The sequence below is a fragment of the Herpailurus yagouaroundi genome, unplaced genomic scaffold, assembly GCF_014898765.1.
Source record: "Herpailurus yagouaroundi ecotype Mexico unplaced genomic scaffold, PumYag 182, whole genome shotgun sequence".
Taxonomy (NCBI): Eukaryota; Metazoa; Chordata; class Mammalia; order Carnivora; family Felidae; genus Herpailurus; species Herpailurus yagouaroundi.
The window spans coordinates 51,192,358-51,210,862 of NW_024412413.1; the positions used below are offsets into that span (position 1 = coordinate 51,192,358).

The window sequence follows — 18,505 nt, forward strand, 5'->3', positions numbered from 1 at the left end:
GAAACTTAATGCCCAGTGTGATGATATGAGGAGGAAGGGCTTCTGGGACATGCTTAGGTCATGAGAATGGTGCTTTCATGAAGGGGATTAGTACCCTTACAAAAGTGATCCCACAGAGATTCCTCACCCTTTCTGTCACATGAGGTAGCAGTGAAAAGACACAATCAATGAACCAGGGAGAGGGCCTTTAACTAGATACTGAATCTGCCAGCACCTTGATCTGGGACTTCCCAGCCTCCAGACTGTGAAAAATAAATTTCTGTTGTTTATAACTACCCAGTCTCTAGTATTTTGTTATGGCAGCTCAGGTAGACTAAGGGAGATACGAATTTTGGGGGACACAACTTGGCCCATAACCTCCATGAAGCATCATTTCCCAGCTATTAAGTTGAAATAAATTAGTAATATAGATTTAGCTTCTGGTGAGTTTTCGGTGTAAATTTGACTCCATCATTACCAGTTAGTTGTTGAATACCCAATTGTATGGTGCTCTACTCAAGTTTAACATAGTATAGGGGGTAAGAGCACTGAAATTGGAATCCTTGCTATGCAACCAACTGATTATGTGATTTTTGACAAGTTAGTTATCCTTTCTTATCTAGGTCTTTGTCTCATCTTTCTAATGGGAGTAATAATATCTACCTTACTGGGCTGTTAAAGGTTTAAATGAGATGGATATATCATATAAGTGTTAGTTAATGTCAGCTACTATTGTTAATTATTATTGGCCATCCAAAGGCAGAATGTACTGAATTGTAACTAAAGATACTAAATAAGCAAAAACAGATTTGACATTTAAAAAAATGGAAAACAATGCTGTTCTTTTCAGTAGTTTATTTTAAATAAACATAATGTAGACATGTAATTCATACATCTTTTTTAAATGACAAATAAGTGTAAGAAATTGTTTTAATTTCTGATACGACAAGTGTTGAATTTCTAAGAGTGTGAAGAGATCACAAGACCAAGAAGTTTGAAAAACACTGATGTAGGCTATATTTCATAAATGAACTATAGTTATTCATACATTCTTCTGTCAAACATTTTTATATGGTTCCTTCTTTTTTACTGGCAAAATCAGTGCTGCTACGTGTGTCCCTGTATATCTCCCAGGGTGCATAGATAGGAGTTTGCCAAGATAGGGAAATATACTTAGAAGCGGAATTGCTGGATAAAAGGGTGCATGCAACGTCCAATTTTTCATAACAAAGGTGAAAATATGCAGACTCCAGAAATGCTTTAAAAAATGGAATTAGCAGGACTTGGACAGAGTGACCAGCAACTCCACACGCAAGGTACAAAGTACAGCCAGAGGCAGGAGGAAAATGGGGAGAGAGCAGTATCTGAGAGCTGTTTCTATTGAATGTATTCTTGGGAAAGGTGCGGTGGGCCCTGTCTGCCTGCCTACATTTTTTTTTTTCTGCAGGTCTCACCCCAGGCTTTGATCCACTTGATGCACTTCTGGGAACTAGTGGTATCAGCAGCCAGCTGTGGGCCTTTTTGGAACAGCTGGGAACTCGGGCTCTTTTTGCCTGTTCATCTTTGTAGAGCTTTGCCTTGAAGTCCCTATCACCTGGGATCTGGGCAACATGGCGTCACTGTCTGAATCCCAGAAGGCTTTGCAGTCCTCACTAAGTGATTGGTCAGACTGGGAGTTCCATGGGAGAGGCCTGGCTGCAGAGGGCCTACTGGCTGGTGCTTGTTTGGCATGCCTTTAAGAAGGAGAACTGGTCCACTTCCTAGCCTGTATTCAGTGCTACACACGTACCTCCATTCCAGGGGGCTCCTTCCGGCTCTGGGGGGGAGCTGAAGCAATGTTCAGTTCGACCTGTAAGCCTTGTCCCTCCATCAGGGGCCTTAAGTTTCCTGAAGCTGGTAGTTTAGTTTCAGTCATCTTCATATACCCAGCATAGAGCCTGTCACAGAGTGCATACTCAAATGTATGAATGAGGGAATTAATTATAGATTTTTAAATACACTAAGGCCACTTATTTATTGTTAGAACTGCTTTTATACAAACCGGTGAGGAACATAAATTTACAAGTTGGTTTTTTTTTTTTTTTCCAGTAACGCAGCTCACCATTCAGCTTTTTAAAGTATTAGTACTGCAGAATATACTTAACACCATGACATTTTCACAATAGGTAAATTTTTCTCTCTTCTGGTGCCAGGCGTCTTCAAGTCTTGGCCTGGTTTGTTATTTAAAAACTTTTTTTTTTTTTTGGTATATTTACACATTTTTTAAAGAGACACAGCATGAATGGGGGAGGGGCGCAGAGCGAGGGGGACACTGAATCTGATGCAGGATCCAGGCTTTGAGCTGTCAGCACAGAGCCCGACACGGGGCTCAAACTCACAAGCCGTGAGATGATGACCTGAGCTGAAGTTGGAGACGCTTAACCTACTGAGCCACACAGGCACTCCTTGGCCTGGTTTATTAAGAGAGATGCAGTTAATTAGGACTGCCCATGAGCTTTCTCTGAAATGCAATGTGAACGTGTATTTTTGGGAGAGGCAGCTAAGATCTATGGTTAACTTTTAGTAAGATAGAAATTCACTTGCTTTGTAAAGGCTTACTCTTATTTAAAGAAAGCAGGTTGGTTTTTTTTTTTTAACTTTTTTAATGTTTATTTATTTTTGAGAGAGAGAGAGAGACAGAGTGTGAGTGGGGGAACGGCAGAAAGAGAGAGGGAGACACAGAATCAGAAGCGACTGAGTCACCCAGGCGCCCCAGAAAGCAGGTTTCTAATGTGTGCTGCTTTTTTATTTATCACATGTTAAGAGTTTGTCAGCCACTTAAAAAAGCCTGCTGTATTCTGAGTATACTACTTTCCATATGTTGCAGGGTTTCTTCGGGGGCACAAATTTAAAGAAAGAAGGTACACACAAATTTTCTTAGAACTTTCCTTTTCTAGCAACCAGATATGAATTTACTAGACATCATTAAAGACAATTTCCTGGGTTGTTTTTTTTTTGTTTGTTTGTTTTTTGTTTTTTGTTTTTAGCATATGTTATAAATCTCTGGGAAATAACAGTTTAGAAACAGTACTGTGGGACCCCTGGGTGGCTCGGTTGGTTGAGCAACCAATTCTTGATTTCGGCTCAGGTCATGATTTCAGTTTGTGAGATTGAGCCCTGCTTCTGGCTCTGTGCTGAAAGCCCGGACCCTGCTTGGGATTCTCCTCCCTCTCTGCCCCTCTCACTCACTCGCTCTCAGAATAAATAAAGAAAAAAGAAACGGTACTGTGCATGTTTGAGGTTATGTAAAAAATTATAAAAGCTACCATTTGTTGAGCTCTGTATCACCTACCTAGGATCAACTGGGTTGTATGTATTAGCTGGAGTCGGCATTCCGGGCTCTGAGATACTTACTTTTATTACTCACAAGGAAGTGTTGGAACCAAAAATGCAACACAAGACATGTCTGGTTCCAAAGCCTATGCTATTAGTAGCATATGTAAAATAATAATAATAATAATAATAATAATAATAATAATAATAAACTGGTGTTTGTGACCATCACCTAAGACTTATGTCTGGTTTACATTAAATTATTGTTAGCCAGGTAAAAATTGGTTGAACTGAATCAGTATGATCATTTTACCTTTTGAATTTGTCTTTGGGATGGGAGAGGGTTTTTGGTTAAAAAAAAATTGAGGTATAATGGACATACAATAAATCGCGCATTTAACGTGCACAATAGGTAAGTTTTGACAAATGTGTACATACGTGAGATCATCACCCGTGATGGGAAAACGTAAGGGCTGCAAATAAAGATTTCAGTTTCCCTTCTAGAAGAACACGTGTCTGGAACGATTCAGTCTAAGGAAATCCAAGAGTATCGTGTGAATGGTGATGTGGGACCTGAGATGTAAAGGGAGACTCTGGGCTCACTACTGCGCAGGCAGGGTCACCTGGCCAGGATCACTGTTTGTGTCAGCGTGTCGGAGATACCCCGGTCACGATCGGGAAACTGGTCTAGCTGGCGCCCCAACAGCCGTCCGGATTTTCCGCAATGTCCAAATCCCTCTTGGGAACCCACAGGGGAAGAGCCAAGCTCCTAAAACCGCACTCCCATCAGAGGGAGGAAGTGCGTCAGCGCCAGACTCCAGAGGGCCCCGCCCCTCGAGGCCTTCCGGGGCATCTTGGCTCCCGGCATGCAGCGCGCCCGTCCGGGGCTCCTGGGAGTGCGTGGAGGGCATCGGCAGGAAGGCGGAAGTGTGGAGGCTTCCGGTCAGCGTGGTCTGCGTGCCATCTGCGAGTTTCTGACTTTCCTGGTGAGTTGTCTGCTTTCCGGGTCCAGTGGGGCCTGGGACTTGGGAATCTAACCTGTCGCCCGTAGAGAATCTCATCTCAAGCCCGGTCCCTCTCTGGGCAAGGTTGAGCCCGGCCCGAGACGCAGCCCTCCGTCAGGAACGAGAGTCTCCTGTGGTGTTGGTGGTGGCCCTCGGGCTTCCCCGTGCTCTGTGCGAGGTGGAGCCCTCCTTTGTCGGTAGTCTCGCTCGGGTTAACCTGGGCCCTCAAAGTTGTTTACCGCAACTCCTCTGTTCTTGCCCCTCGCAGGCTTGGATTGTTGTAGGCAGGGGGACCGTGAGTTTGTGGTTGCTGGTTGTGGTCCTCAAACTGTTAACTGTTAGTTATCCATTCAACAAATGCGCCGTGCGTTGGGGGATCCAGTGGTGAACGAGACCCACTTAGTTAGCGCCTGCCTTCGGGGTCCCCGAAGTCCCCCGGGATGACAGAAAATAAACTAAATTTCAGAATGTAATACGTATTTAAAAGGAAAGAAAAGGATGGTGTGGTGGAGAGTAGAAGGGAAGCTTACGAGGCGGGGCGGGGTGGGGGGGAGGTCGTCAGAGAAACCCTTTCTGTGGTACTTAAGTGAAGGAGCAAGCTTTGGGAAGGTCATTCCCAGGCATGGAAGCAGCAAATTGTAAAGGTGCTAAAGTGGAGATAGTTTGGACTTTGAAAAAATTTTTTCTTTTTTTTTTGTTTCAAAATCATGTCTTAACGTTTTATTTGACTGCTTGATTGATGTATGATCTGTTAAATTGCACATGTTTATTGTGTGTAATATAAGTTTTTTTTTTTTAATGGCTGTTTATTTGAGAGAGGGAAAGAGAGAGAGAGCAGGGGGAAGACAGAGAGAGAGGGAGACAGAATCCCAAGCAAGCTGTCGCTGTTAGCCCAGAGCCCATGGAGGTTGAGGGGGACTGGAACTCACCAACCATGAGGTCATTTCCTGAGCCGAAATCAAGAGTCGATGCTCAACTGACTGAGCCACCCAGGCATCCCAGTGTAAGTTTTGATATATGTATACAAACGTCCCTCAGTGCAATCAAGATTGTGTTATAAATCACTCTCAAAAGCCTTCCTCCTAACCCTTTATAATACCTAGAATTCCTTCCTTCCCATTCCCTCTCACCTCCCCATACTGTGCCTGGGTTGTCACTGATTGAGCTTTTTCTCCGATGTAATTGGTACTTGGGGATGGGGTGGAGCTTGGAGCCTGAGATGAAATAGAGTTGAAAGTCACAAATAGTCTTGTAGATCTTGAATATGAGGTGGGATATCATTAAAGAATTCCATGAAAAACTATGGAAAGCTCTAAGTTTTTAAAAGCGCACACTAACTGCCTTTTGGAGGATTTAGGGCTGGGGCTAACAGATGAACAGCAAGAGTGGATATGGACAAGTTTAAAATAGCTAAATTGAAGGGCACTTGGGTGGCTCAGTCGGTTAAGCATCCACCTTTGGCTCCTGTCACGATGTCACGGTTTGTGGGTTTGAGCCCCACATCAGGCTCTCTGCTGTCAGCACAGAGCCTATTAGGGATCCTCTGTCTCCCTCTCTCTGCCCCTCCCATGCACATGCTTACTCTCTCTCAAAAATAAACAGTTAAAAAAAAATTAGGTAGATTGAATTGAGGGGAGCATAATGAGGAAGACTGGGGTAAGGTGTCCTATAAGCTCAGAGGCAGTCAAGTTAAAAGATGCCTATAAAAAACATTTTGTAATTTGTAAGTTGTTGCATAAATGTAAGGTGATGATGCTCTTTGCATTTTGGGGGAAATTCAGTTTCTGCATCTTGTATGGAAACTCCAGGAGCTTTCAGAATTGGCTTGACTTACAGTTTGCCAGTGACCACAGGGAGTTTGATTTGGTGCTCTTGTTACTTAATGGCTGTATATGCAATGTTGATTCTCCCATAATTTGTGCATTATGCCATCATAAATCATGAACAGAGTGAAGTGTGTTACCTTTCGTTTGTTCATGTTTTGTAGAGATACCTTTTGACCTCGTTTTCCAAGGATTTGCCCTTCTTTTTTTAAAAGTATAAATTTTTGCTTTTGTGTATGTATTTCTGTCAGCTTCCCAGGTAAAATATGGCTAAAAGCTTACGGAGTAAGTGGAAAAGGAAGATGCGTGCCGAAAAGAGAAAAAAGAATGCCCCAAAGGAACTCAGCAGACTTAAAAGTATTCTTAAAATAGATAGTGATGTTTTAATGAAAGATGTTCAAGAGATAGCAACTGTGGTGGTACCTAAACATTGTCCAGAGAAAACTGAATGTGTGGTACAAGATGAAAAAGGTGAGTTTAAGTGCTTTGTTTAAAAAATAATAATAGGGACGCATGGGTGGCTCACAAGGCTAAGCGTCTGACTTCGGCTCAGGTCATGATCTTACAGTTTGTGAGTTCGAGCCCTGCATCGGGCTGTGCACTGGCATGCAGAGCCTGCTTGGGATTGTCTCTCTCTCTGTCTCTCTGTGTCTCTGTGTTTCTCTCTCTCTCAAAATAAATAAACAAAAATTAATAATAATTCTATCAGTTTCCTCTTGTGACTCTTTTTCCCTTTTTGACTGTCCTCCACTCTTTCCTGCACATGCTTCCCTACAAACCTCCTGCCATGTCCATTTGATTCTTTGAAGGCTTATAGTGCTGCTAGAGATTCTATGCTAAACTATTTTAAAGGCACTTCATGTGAATAGGCATGTTTTGGATTATTCAGGGTATGTAGGCTTATACAGTAGCCTAAGTGTGTCAGAAATACAGCATAACAGGAGTTGACGAACAACGTAGACCCATCCTTGTTGGAAGAGTGTATCATTCAGTCACGGACTAGGCAAGATAGCAGGTCGTTTTCCATTTTATCCTTTGTAAGATCTAGTTCCCATTCAAAGAATCGTTATATGCCGTTATATTATTTTCCTAAAACAAATCAAAGTTTCCTGTATTTGATTTTGACAGATTCTAGGTACCTGTCTTAATCACAGTCTAAAGTTAGAGGCTGTGTATATTACTAGCTTCAGCACACGAAAGGACTCCTTGGTTTTCACATCCTCATATAACAGTTTGGCAGCAAACTGAAATAAGCACTCATAATACTCAGGCTCTTAAAATAGAAGTGTATTTATGTGGTGTCCAGTGGTCAAGGAAGAGAGCAGTGATCCTCAGCCTTCCAGTCCCAGAAGTTTTCCCTCTTGCTAATATTACTCTCTCAAAGGCCCGTATCTCCGCTTGTGTTCTGAATCCTCTCCATTCTCAAGGGCTATACGCCTGCATCCTGCTTATCAGTCTGTCTTCTTCACCGGGTCATTCCAACAGCATAAATATGTTCTAGGAAACAAAGAAAAACCCTTCCCTTGATCTCCCGTTTCTCTCAATCTGCTGTTTTATTTCAGCTCTCCTTGAAACTTCTTAACACTTGCTGTCTCTTTTTCCTCGTATGTACTGCCTCTGTCCATTTGCTCTTTTTTTGTCTTTAAGGTACAATTCACATAACATAAAGTTAACTACCTTAAAGTGTGGAATTCAGTATCATTTAGTACGTTGGTGACGTTGTCCAACATCACCTCTTTTTCCAAAACATTTTCATCACCGTAAAAGGAAACTTTATACGCGTAAAACAGTCTCCCTCTTCTTCCCTTCACTGAGTCTCTGGCAACCACTGATGTGTTTTCTGTATCTATGGATTACCTCTTCTGGATATTTCATATCATTGAAATCCTGTAACATATGACCTTTTGTGTCTGACTTCTTTCACTGACCTTAATGTTTTTGAGGTCCATCCATGTTGTAGCATGTATCCGTACTTCCTTTTCAAGGCTGAAGAATACACCGTTTTATGTACATACCACACATTGTTTATCCATTCGTTGGTTGGTGGGCATTTTGGGTTGCTTTCTTTCACCTTCTGGCCGTTGTGAATAGTGCTGCTGTGAACGTTCGTGTACACATTTTTGTTTGAATACATGTTTTCATTTCTTTTGGATTTGTACATATGGATGGAATTGGCTGGGTCGGTTGATAATTCTGTTTACTGTTTTCTGTATCAGGCAGCCATTTCCCCCTTTTTCCTTCTCTTTTTAGAATTGCCTCATCCTACTGGGTGTGAAGTGGTGTCGCATTGTGGTTTTGATTTGCATCTCTTCAGTCATTTAACGCTGTTGAACATGTTTTCATCTGCTTGTTGGCCATTTGCATATCATCTTTGCAGAAGGATCTTTTCAAGTCCTTTGCTCATTTTTGTTTTCACACTGGCAAGCCGGTAAGGATAGAGGGAGAGGGAGGAGAATCTGAAGCAGGCTTCATGCTGGGGCTGATGTCTCATGACCCTGAGATCATGACCTGAGCTGAAATCAACAGTCAGGACGCTTTCCAATTGGATTGTCCTTTTGTTGAATTGTAAGTGTTCCTTATATGTTTTGGATGGTAGATGCCTATTTGCTTTTTGAGTGTTTGCTTTTGAGTCTGTTTAATGTATTCTGTAGTTTTCTCTCCTGTTTTCTATTTTCTCTTAATACTTTCTGATTTTCATAACTTTATTGTTTATTTCTTATTTTGAGTTGTTTAGTTTTGCTATTATATTTTTAATTTCTGAGTTCTTTTTTCTCTTTTACTCTTTCTCTGTTATAGCCTGAGGTTCTTAATGGATATATGTTCTCTAATCTCACTGAGGATTTTCATTATAGTTTGAAAATTTTTGATCTACTCTGCCTTGTCTATCTTCTTGAATTCTTTTTTCCCTCCACCCCCTGCATTCCTTTATTTTTCGTCTTTCTCTTTCACAATGAAGGCTTTCTCCAAAGCCTAGTAATGAATGGTTGTTTATATTTAAAAGTAAAGCACTAAAATGATGAATGGACGCTGGCAGGGGAGGTGGGGACAAGGTGTGGGGGAGGACTTATCAACTGTTAGACTTGGAGTATGATTGGGTTGAACCTAGAAGGTTCTGTTGTGGAGGATGTATGTCAGAACCTAGGTCTTTTCTCGCATCATTCTTAGAGAGGGATCCTCTCATCTGCCTGTAGCAGTGTCCAGCTACCCTCCTTGGAATATTTCAGGAACTAAATGGGGATAGAACTGAGAGTGGGGGAGTCTTTCCATTTAGTAATCTGCCTGGTTGCAGTGTGGTTGCTCATCTCTGCCCTCAGGTTTGTGTTTCCCCTTACTTTGTTTCCTTCAACTTAAGCCACAAACCTAATAGTCACCTTGATCCCTTTTTCCTTTATTTCTCACCTCTAAAACATTAGCGCATCTTGAATATCTCCAAAATACAGCAGGAATCTATCCATTTTCCTCCTCCTTTCATGTTATCACTTTAAAATGACTATTGTTTCTTGCCTGAACCAAGATGGTAGCCTGTTTTACTTCTCTCTTCAGCATTTGCTCCCTTTTGATACTTTTTTTTTTCTTTCCAATTTGAGAGAGGAGAGCATATGCAAGGGAGGACAGGCAGAGGGAGAGAGAGAATCTTAGGGAGGATCCACGTTCATTGTGGATACCGATGTGGCACTGGATCCCAGGACCCTGGGATCAGGATCTGAGCCAAAATCAAGAGCCAGATGCTCAACTGACTGAGCCACCCAGACACTCCCTTTTGATTCATTTTTGACATATCAAACAGTATGATTGATTGATTGATTTATTAAATGTTTATTTTTTTTGAGATGGAGAGAGAGGCACACACACAGAGTGCAAGTGGGGGAAGGCCGGAGAGAGAGGGAGACACAGAATCTGAAGCAAGCTCCAGGCTCTGAGCCGTCAGCACAGAGCCCGACATGGGGCTTGAACTCACAAACCGCGAGATCATGACCTGAGCCGAAGTCAGACGCTCAACCGACTGAGCCACTCAGGCGCCCCAGTATGATCTTTTTAGAATAAATAAGGCAAATTATTGTCATTCACATCATTAAAACATCTCATTGTCTTTCTGTGTGCTCATCAGAGCCTACTGGGTCTTACTTAGTGCGGTTCTGGTGCTTCTCTTAAAAAAGCCACTTAACACAGGCTGCGGTTTGCTTTGTTATTCTCCCTTCAACGGAATATTGTAAACTCCATGACAGCAAGGAGTGTATTTGGACCACCATATCCCCAGAACCTAGAAGGGCACCTAAAACAATCATTCAAAAACTAGTTATTGAATGGCTAGTATACAGAAGGCACTATTCTAGGTACTGAGGAAATAATGATGAATATCAGAAATTGCTTCCATCCGGATGGGATTTACATTGTATTGGAGGAGACTGAAAGTAAACCAGATAAACGAATTAATACAGTGTCAGGTGGTAGTGATCATGCACGACCTTGTATACCCTGGTAAGTTCCCATGGGAGGACATTCTGGGCCTGTCCTTCACAGTAGATAAGGTTGGTGATAGATGTACCACAGCATGGTTGCACTGAGCTCCCTGTCAGGGAGATTGCTGGTCTCTGGGTGTTATCTGGATAAGAGTGTCAGCCCCAGTGTACATCCAGGCTTTTCTTTCTTTCATTTTTCTTTCTTTTTTTTTTTCTTTTAATACACTTTTTTTTTTTTTTAAAGTAAACTCTACCCCCAACATGGGGCTCAAACTCAGGACCCCAAGGTCAAGAATTGTGTGCATTACCAACTGAGCCAGCCAGGCAACCTTATATCCAAGTTTTTCTTTTCTTTTTTTCTTTTTTTTTTCCTTTCTTTCTTTAAGTAACCTCTACACCCAACGTGGGGCTTGAACTCACATGAGCCTGAGATTGAGAGTTGCATGCTCTACTGACTGAGCCAGGCAGGCGCCCCCATCCTGATTTTCCTTTGTCACCTGCCCGTCACAAGCTTGTTGCTTACTACTCCTCCTCTTCTGAGTACACTTCATTAGAAGTGGCCAGCCATTCTTCATAGTTCATTTACTTCTAAGGCCTGTCCATTAAAAGTGTGGGTACACTTAATAGGCTCAACTGTCCTAGTTAGCTCAAGAAAGCACTTAATCTGAGAAATGTTCTTGTAACCCACTTCTGCTCCCAGCCATATACTTACCCTTCTTGCAGTAACTCAAACCCATACATCCTAAATGACTCTGTTTAACTTTTACTAATGCAAAGGACAGTCATGACAGCATTCTTCAGAAAGTCTCTTAGTGACTAAATAGAAGACCTGTCTAGTTCCTCACAAATACTTTTTATGTCTTTCATGGTTGTAGGAACCCATGAGAGCATGTCTGAGTCCATTGAATGCGCTGTGTGGAGTTTTCAGTGTTAGTCAAAGAGCATTCCATAGAAAAAGGGATTTTTTTTTCTTTTGTAGTCTCAGACCACTTTCAGTTCTGATGTTCTCATTGCATTAACATGCTTTTTCACAAGATTGTTTCTTTATTCATGAGCGCTAATAGTTTTCGTTTTTTATTCAGATGACATGAAGATGGAGACTGATATTAAGAGAAACAAAAAGAGTCTTCTAGACCAGCATGGACAATACCCCATATGGATGAACCAGAGACAAAGGAAAAGGCTGAAGGCAAAGCGAGAAAAAGGGAAGGGGAAAAGCAAAGCAAAAGCAGTAAAGGCAGCAAAGGGTTTGGCCTGGTAGACTCTTTAAAAATTTGAAAAATCCTACATGGGACAGGTCTTCGATTAGAATGTATGCGTGGATTTCAGCTTTCACCAAATGAAAACTGTGTTTCCAGATTTAACTTGGCCTTTCTCTTCAAACCCAACTTAACTCCTCAAATTTGTTTTGGGAGCTTGATAAAATATTTTCTTTGATAAATGAAAGCGACACTGGTATTTTAATTGGATGCTGTCCAATGTGCAGGGGTTCTCAGACTTCATAATTCTATTAAGTGTTACTGTGGTTGTAATTGTTTGGTCTCCATAAAGATAAAAGAAGATATTATACTGACACATTTCAGCTAATTCAGGTTTAAAGAAAACTTACACAACTAAAAATATGTCAGTGGATCTTATAAGCACTACTTGTTTAGAGTTTTGATTTTGTTTAATTCAGAATAAAAGATATTTTGTCTAGATCTTGAAGTGCTTTTCTTTCATGTGTCCTTAAGGTTTTCTAGTAGGAGAGAAGACCATCTGCAATTAAATTGTTAAAAAATCTTAAGCTTTTGGGTAGAATATTAACATCTACAAATTAATAGCCTCCATCTTTTTAGGAGAGAGAACAACCTGGGAACTAGTTAATGTCAGTTTTTATATTATGTAGCCTAATATAACACAACATTCCTCACACTATGTTTCTTAGAATCAGTTTTTCTGGGGGTGCCTGGGTGGCTCAGCCGGTTAAGTGTCCGATTTCGGCTCAGGTCATGATCTCACGGTTTGTGAGTTTGAGCCCTGCGTTGGACTCTGTGCTGACAGCTCAGAGCCTGGAGCCTGTTTCAGAGGCTGTGTCTCCCCTCTCTCTCTGCCCCTCCCCCACTCATACTCCGTTTCTCCCTCTCAAAAATAAATAAACATTAAAACATTTTTTTAAAAAATCAGTTTTTCTACATGTGTGGTGAAAAATATATTTCATAGTCACATCAGTTTGGGAACTACCACATACCTGGACATTCACAGTGTTTAGCTTAGTATGGTCTTACAGAGATCTAACAAAGAAACCTATTTAACTTTGACTCTTTCAAACTATTGTTCTGAAGGCTCTACTGTTGGAAATCCTGGTAAATGAAATCATTTTTGTGAAGTCTGTTTTGCTACAGTTTACTAATTTTACTCTTTTAAGTTTACTTTTAGTTAAGCAGTTTATTTTTTTTGTTTTAATGTTTATTTTTGAGAGAGACAGAATACAAGCAGGGGAGGGGCAGAGGGAGAGGAAGACAGAACCCGAAGCAGGCTCCAGGCTCCGAGCTGTCAGCACAGAGCCCAATGGAAGGCTTGAACCCACGGAACTGTGAGATCGTGACCTGAGCCGAAGTTGGACACTCAGCCGACTGAGCCACCCAGGTGCCCCTATATTGAGTTAAAAAAAAAAAAACTGCATTATATTGATGGTTGCTCTGACAATTGATGCCATTTTTTAATTACTGTTTTTAGTGTTTATATATATTTTTTACTGTTTTTAATGTTTATATATATTTTTTGAGAGAGGGACAGAGTGCAAGCAGGGGAGGGGCAGAGGGAGAGGAAGACCACAGAATCCAAAGCAGGCTGTAGGCTCTGAGCTGTCACCACAGAGCTCAATTCGGGGCTCAAACCCATGAATCGTGAGATATGACCTCAGCCGAAGTCAGATGCTTAACTGACTGAGCCACCCAGGTGCCCCTAGTTAAGCAATTTAAACTTTGTATTCCCTCTGGAATTTTACAGTAGTCCTCTTGACCATCCTTACATGTTCACTGGAACAACAAATATTTATTGAGTGCCTACTATGTGCTGGGAACTTTTCCAGGTGCTGGGGACACGGGGAGGGAGACTTAGGAAGTTTTGACCTTATGAGCCTCTACTCCAAAGAGGCTGTTAGCTTCTGAGGAAAACCAAGTTAAAAGTGAAATCTATTATGTTGGGATGAGCACTGGGTGTTGCAAGTAAGCAATGAACTGCGGGAATCTACCCCCAAAACCAAGAGCACACTTTATTTTCCAACTATTTTCTATTAGCTTCTTTTGAGAAAATGTATTTTAAGTATTTAAATATTATCCATTAACCTTTCAGTTAATTATCCATTAACTAATCACTGAGTAAATTGAGAAAAGTCTAGTATATAAAACCACCTTAAGATTTTCCTGTCATTAAATTTTAAAGATTCAAATCTCCTCCTCCTTTTTGCCTTTTGGTATAGTTAGGAACAACAAATAGTTTACGAGGAAAAAGTAAATACATAAATGTTTATCCTTGAAATAAAAAGTTGCTAATGTTTTCCAATTAAGCCGCTGACAATATCAGCCTAAATACACTAGCTATTTACCTTTTTTTTTTTTTTTTTTTTTGTAAGTAATCTCTATACCCAACTTGGGGCTTGAGTTTACAGCACCAAGATCAAGAGTCGTGTACTCCAGCGACTGAGCCAGCCAGGTGCCCCAAGTTGTTTACCTTTCATTCCATCATAGCAATTGACTGCATCACTGATGTTGCACACTTAGTGCTTATATAAAATTTAACACCATGGTCAAGTATTTTAGAGCTGGGTTTTCTTTAAATTGAGGTCAGAGGCCAATGTCAGGGATATGTTCATGTTTTCTGCGGCTGATGACTTCTAATTTGACTCCAGTGGTAGGAGCTTTAGAGCTGTCATCCAGGGCCTCTCGATGTCAGGATGTTCACTTCAGTTTGTCCGGTTAATGAAATTTGTCTCTTCAGAATTTAGCTTAAAAGTTAATGATAAGAAACCAAAACACCACCGGTGAAAGGTGGCTGTTAGAAAGGGTTTGGCACTCAGGTATGACTGGGGCTTCTAAGGCATCCTGAGCTGCACCTCCAGCAAGATTGTTCCCACCTCTAAAGTGTGGCGGCAAATTTAGACCGAGGTTCCAAAAAGAGTGCAGGAGTACAGTCACTTCTTGCTTTATTCATAAAGGGCATCAACTAAGTATAGCACGGTCCCTTAATCCTTAGATGATTAGCTAATCTTTTTTAGAATCTGTCATTTATTTAACTCGTGTTTTCCAGAGAATTGCTGTAAAACCACCAGATGGAGCTCAAGGTAAACATCAAGTCATTTTGGGAATTAGCGTGGGCTAAGTCACATTAGGAACTGAATGTAACATTTTATTTTTGTTGTTTTTTTTAAATGTTTTAATTATTTTTGAGAGACAGAGAGACAGAGTGCAAGCAGCGAAGAGGCAGAGCAAGAGGGAGGCACAGAATCCAAAGCAGGCTCCCGGCTCTGAGCTGTCGGCACAGCCCGACGTGGGGCTCGAACTCACGAACCATGAGATCGTGACCTGAGCTGAAGTCAGACGCCCAACCAACTGAGCCACCCAGGTGCCTCTTTTATTTTTGTTTTCTAAGAAATTAAAATAAGGAGAATCAAAGTTGTTTTCATCTATTTGTTATTTGTCAAATAGACCTTGGGCGAAATGATTTAATCCTAAACTCTCCAGTCAAAGTATTAACTCAGTTAATCCTAGCAATAACTATGTTGGGTTCAGTCCATTTTGGAGGCTCAGGGTTTATAGACCCCTTCTCAAATCTCAGCCTAACCCAGACTGGAATTCTCTAGGTAGTGCTTCTGTGGAATGGGCTGACCCAGTTCTAAAGGTGTGGCCCACAGTCTGTGGTACCAAGGCTCTCAGGGCAGTCAAGTGAACTGTAGCTGAAGCTCAAAGGCAGGCTCAAGTAGTGGTTTTCAGCACATCTTTTTTTTTGTTTTTGTTTTTTCTAGTGTCACATTCATTGTAGGTACAGTTTTTTCCTCCACTAGTCCACATACTGCCAAGAATAAATATGCAGCAGAATATATTTGCTTTATGAGGGAATTTGGGTGTTTTCAAAATTTAGATTTACGTATCTGGGATATGAGTTTTGAGAGGTGGAGAATGAAAAATAACTGGCTCTAAGTGCCTTGGTTTAAATATCTGAAATGGATTATTTGTGACCTTGAGGGTTAGGGGTGTGTAGTTTAGATCAGTGAACACTAGCCACAAAGTAAATGGGAGGAATCCAAAGACATTAAGGAATTCCCAAATTTATAAATACTGCAGTTGAGAAGCAGATGTTGGGCTGTTGACTAAGCTTACTAGCTAAGTGACTAACTTCTGATGCCACCTGGCAGAGCAGTTGAAATTCATGCTAGCCACAAGGTAGAATTCTTTTCCCCACAAATGCCATGGTAGCAGACATGTACGAATATTACAAGGAAATGTTGGGTGTGGAGGGAGGTGGATGGAGAGCTGTTAAGCACTCATGTCAGGTCAAAGGCCCCTCTGCTGCTCCCAGGGCCCTCAGGCAGCAGGGGGGCCAGGGCGAGATTTGTGCCTACCTACCCAAAACCTTAAATTTGATAGCGTTGAATGCCAGAGGTCTTCACCTATTTTTAGAGCAGGTGAAAAATGTGATATCACCTACGACTCTTCTGGCAGAATAATAGTCATGATAACAACCCACGTTTAGGGAATGCCGAGTTAAGGGCTTTACCTATATTAGTTAATCCTTAAAACGATGCTGTGGGATCACTACTCTTACCCCAGTTTTCAGATGAGGGAACAGCTTGGGAGAGGCCAGTGTATTTGCTCACAGTTAGGCACCTAATCAGTTGCGAGCAAGGCTGCCCAAGGCTGTAGAATGAATGCCTCTGATGGGACGCTTCAGAGAGACGGGCTTTGAGTCAATCCAAGGAAGAACCTTCTGACCAAAGTGTTGGAAGTTGGAACAGGCAGCCTTGGGAGTACTATTCTGACACGCTAGGGGTAGACAGGCACTTGGTTGGAACACAGCAGAATGGATTCAAACACTGTACTTAGAAATTGGGTTGAAAGCTGCTATCATCATTTTAGCTAAGAAATGCCTTGTGGGAAGTTGCGCCGTCTGAAATGTGGTATGCTTATCTCACCCTTGATAGTCTTTTGGTGCTGCACAATTGCAGACTTAAGTATCCTTTTTGGTGGAACTAACAAAATCCAAAATGTTAAATTTGTTAATGTACGTTAAGTCTGGTATTTATTCCCGTAAGTTCCACTTTAAAGTATGGAAGAAGGTTACAAACATCTGCTTTAAACAATGAATGGGGTACAGTTCTTCGCATTTTAATTTAAAGAATGGCACAGTTTTCTAATACATTAAGTTTATAATATGCAGAGTGGATTTAATTTCCTAAAGCAATGACTTGTCTTGGCATTATGCTATCTTATGAAACACTCTCTCACTCTCACATTGTGTCTTTATAGTTTTCAATATCAGCAAAACCTTTACATAGTCTAACTTGGGTGTTGTGTATCATTGTACAGTAACTGCTAGTACATATGGTATTTCTGATCCGTGTAATAAAGTACATTTGTCATGTATCTGTGATCTGCATACCTTTCAGCTGTTACTTCATAAATCTGTTCCATCGGAGAACTGCTTTGTACAGCAATGGTCGAAGCTGCTTTTAATAAACTAATATTTTGTGTCTTTTATATGTAATCAACAGGGAGTATTATAGACTTGTGCCTCTGTGGAGAAACATTCCACTAAACTTATTTTCTCTTGACAATAATGGAAAAAAATAGCTTGGGAAAAGCACAGATGTTCAAGAACATATGTTGTTTGCTCCTAAGAGTCAGCTGAAGATCTTTTGTATTGCTCCAGGTTTTCTTTTCTTTTTTTCTTTTTTTTTTTTTAATGCTTTAGAGAAGAAACAGTTTGAGATATGTGATGGCAGGGGTGGGGGGCAGAGTTACAAATTGAAGTGAGAGACCAGTGTTGGGTGCTATTTGTCAAAATTCTGAAGTGCCTTGAAGCAGTGATACTCTTGAGCAGAGCGCTAGGCAGTTGGCCAAAGATTGGTCGTTCCACATGCTTCCCTACTCAGACGTAAGCATTCTGCCCTACTTTTAGTCTTTGTTCTGTCCCAAACTTCAACCTAACAGTGTCTTCACAAAAGCAGAGGTATTTAATAATTCAGGTAATCCCTTGAGTAATCAGATAGGCGCTATTGTCTTTCTTTGTAGAAATTTGCTCAGCGACTCAGCTCTCCACAGACTAGGCGATTATTAGTAACTGCTTAGGAAAATATCCTAGGAAAATGCTAGAGAAAAGGAAGCTGTATGCCGTAGGTGAAGTTGGTAGGGACGTCCCGTGTAAGCCTATGAATCTTTAAGAAGAGTTGCCATAAACAGAATGGGAACCAGCTGTTCCAAATCTCCGCTGACGAAACGGGTTTTAACTGTAGCAGAAGGGATTTGGGTTAAATGTAAAGAAGAACTTCCTGAATGTGAGTGTTATTTAAAGCCAAGTATGGCTTGAAAACAGGCTGTTGAATTGTCTCTGGAGGAGAGAGCATGCTAGAGAAAGAAATGGAAGGGGGCCGAGAGTGGGAGATCCCCACTTAATCGAGATGGTTTAAATGTAATTCTGCCCAGTAGGTATGAAGGCTTTATTCTCTTCTCACACTCACATCTCAGGTTATGAGGTTTGAAGTTAGACCTGAAAGGTAGACTTTAGTCATTAGAACTAAAATGCCAGAGGATTCCTAGGTCTGGAGGTCCTTTTGGTACAATTCTTGATTGGAAAGAAACGCTAAGGTGTGACCAATGGATGAGGAAGGTGACCCATGGCTGATTTTCCACCCTTGTCATGAAAGACTGGTGTACCCACTGAGTTCACG

At 41.2% G+C, this 18,505-nt stretch overlaps 1 protein-coding gene across 1 annotated transcript; it reads left to right on the forward strand.

Annotated features, from left to right (window-relative positions):
• The first annotated feature begins 4,144 nt into the window (after positions 1-4,144).
• On the forward strand, positions 4,145-12,278 carry LLPH (LLP homolog, long-term synaptic facilitation factor). The gene is made up of 3 exons (XM_040491495.1): positions 4,145-4,277; positions 6,370-6,589; positions 11,661-12,278. The coding sequence occupies exons 2-3, from the start codon at positions 6,385-6,387 to the stop codon at positions 11,837-11,839; spliced, it is 384 nt and encodes a 127-aa protein (XP_040347429.1). The 5' UTR covers positions 4,145-4,277; positions 6,370-6,384; the 3' UTR covers positions 11,840-12,278.
• The last annotated feature ends 6,227 nt before the right edge of the window (positions 12,279-18,505 follow it).